A 2,461-nucleotide genomic window follows, 5' to 3' on the forward strand; every position below is an offset into this window, starting at 1 on the left:
TAAAACTAAAAGTTTTACACGGTGTAAGTGTATCTTAACCCATATATATAAAACTCTTTTAGTTTTACACCTTTTTAAGACCATTAGATGAGAGAAATTAAATGTTGAGATTAACAATAGAAAATGAGATGTTCATTAAAAAAAACAAGGAATTAATCTCAACCTTTAATTTTCTCAATTCAATAATCTTAAAAATGTATAAAACTAAAAGAGTTTAGTACAAGTGGATCTTAACTTTTCTCTCTCTCTATATATATAGATTTAGTTTTAAATATTTTAATTTCTAAAATGATGATATGCTAGAGCTGATTGATATTAGATGTCAAATTTAATCTTAAATAAAGTTCTTATATAAAAGCAAGTCAAATTAAAATACACTACATGTGTTATGTTCCTTAAAAAAGTAATTATATATTTAGTTTAGTTTATGAGGTAATATTTATATTAGAGTATTCAGAATTTGTTACTATTTTAAAAATATACTAGAGTTGTTCTTTAAATACTTCTGAGAATATTTTTGATGTTATAAATTGGAGTGGACATATGTAATGGTAAAATATCTTTTTCATTTTATTACAATTAGATAAGATAAAATTAAAAAAAAATCAAGTACTAATATTCATGTTGTAGGAGTATTTTCTCTTTAAAAAATGAAGATAATGATAACATTAATTTATTTCATTTTTATTAATTACACAAATATAGTTTACCCTAACGGGGTCAAAAACTTAACCATGGATTAGAACTCCGGTTAAAAACTCAAGTGGTTAAGTAGGGCAACCTCAACCACAGATTTTTTTTATTAACAGTCATCATTCCTCTTCCTCCTCCACCACCACCATCAACACCGCCGCCCTGTCTTTTCTTCTCTCCATTTCCAAACTTCTGAGTTTTCTTTAATGTCATACAATTTCCCATAAAAACCATATTGAAAACCCTATTTTAATTTCAATTTTCTTCTTTTGGTTTGTATGTGCTTTTGTTGACTCTAGATGTTAAAGCCATGGAAGTAGCTCCCACAAGCACCCATCCACTAAGCACCACCACAGCACCCAAATCACCCGACCCGGACACCGGAACACCAACCCGGATAGAACCCACCACCAAGCCAAAATCTTTCACCAACGGAGTCCTCAAGCGTCACCGCCACAACCACCACCAAGCGCCGCCCATAGTAGTGATCTACAAAGAATGTCTCAAGAACCATGCAGCCACTTTGGGTGGCCATGCTTTAGACGGCTGCGGTGAATTCCTGCCTTCCCCAACAGCCACCCCAACTGACCCAACCTCCCTCAAGTGTGCCGTTTGTGGCTGTCACCGCAACTTCCACCGCCGGGAACCCGAAGACCCACCACCCATGACAACTGCCACCGCTACGATAGAATACCAGCCTCACCACCGCCACCATCCACCACCTCCCGCTACTCAGCAACCACCGCATCATAGTCCAAACTCAGCTTCCCCTCCGCCGATCTCGTCATCTTACTACCCTTCAGCTCCCCATATGCTTTTAGCTCTTTCCGGCGGCTTTAACACAAATCCGGGTTCGAACTCGAAAAAGCGATTCAGAACAAAGTTCAGTCAGTTCCAGAAAGAGAAGATGCTGGAGTTCGCCGAGAGATTTGAGTGGAAGATACAGAAAAGAGACGAAGAAGCTATCCAAGAATTTTGCAAACAAGTTGGGGTTGATAGAGGAGTTTTGAAAGTTTGGATGCATAACAACAAGAGCACTTTTGGGAAGAAAGGTCAAGCCATTAATGGAGGAGAATCTGCAAACAACAACTACATTGATAGTGGAATCAGCCATGACAACGACGATGACAACATCAACAACAACAATGATCAGAATCTGAACCATCACTTTGAAAGTGTTCATCTTGGAACTAATGGCTCTTCTTCATCTTAATCAAGATTATCATGAGAATCAACTCTTTTTTTTTCTTTTTAAGGAGGAGATAATAAGCTGTTAGATAGATTAAGGGCTTGTTTATTAGCTGTTTTTTTAACCTTTATGTTATTTCTAATCAATGATCATGACTTTGTTGAGGATATAACATGGAGGAGATGTTTTCTTTGGAATTGTGCTTTTCTGTTTTCAAAAACCTTAAAATAAAAACCTTTGAATCTGCAATGTTTCCTTATTAGCCTCCATGTTCTGTCTGGGAAGATGAAGCAGAAAGTATGATTAAAAAACATTATCAGATTATTTTAACATATCCCATTAACTTTCCACTAATAATTTAAGCAACAACAATCTGATAAGATGCTTTGATGGGGTTAGGTTTGGGGGATAAAATGATTAGATGCTAATCTCTTGGAATTTGCTATTTAAGGATGATCTGGTCTTTGCTTTATTTAATATTTCAACTCACTTACCTTTTTTGGGAAAGATGATGAAATCGAAGCAGCCATTATTGCTACTATTATTAATCTTTAGTATTGTTTTTAATTTTAATTAGTA

At 35.4% G+C, this 2,461-nt stretch overlaps 1 protein-coding gene across 1 annotated transcript; it reads left to right on the forward strand.

Moving 5' to 3' along the window:
- Positions 1–819: 819 nt before the first annotated feature.
- On the forward strand, positions 820–2,000 carry LOC120166845 (zinc-finger homeodomain protein 10-like). The gene has a single exon (XM_039176037.1). The coding sequence runs from the start codon at positions 1,004–1,006 to the stop codon at positions 1,904–1,906; it is 903 nt and encodes a 300-aa protein (XP_039031968.1). The 5' UTR covers positions 820–1,003; the 3' UTR covers positions 1,907–2,000.
- The last annotated feature ends 461 nt before the right edge of the window (positions 2,001–2,461 follow it).

This window comes from Hibiscus syriacus, unplaced genomic scaffold, assembly GCF_006381635.1.
Source record: "Hibiscus syriacus cultivar Baekdansim isolate YM2019G1 unplaced genomic scaffold, ASM638163v2 tig00111648_pilon, whole genome shotgun sequence".
NCBI classification, from domain to species: domain Eukaryota; kingdom Viridiplantae; phylum Streptophyta; class Magnoliopsida; order Malvales; family Malvaceae; genus Hibiscus; species Hibiscus syriacus.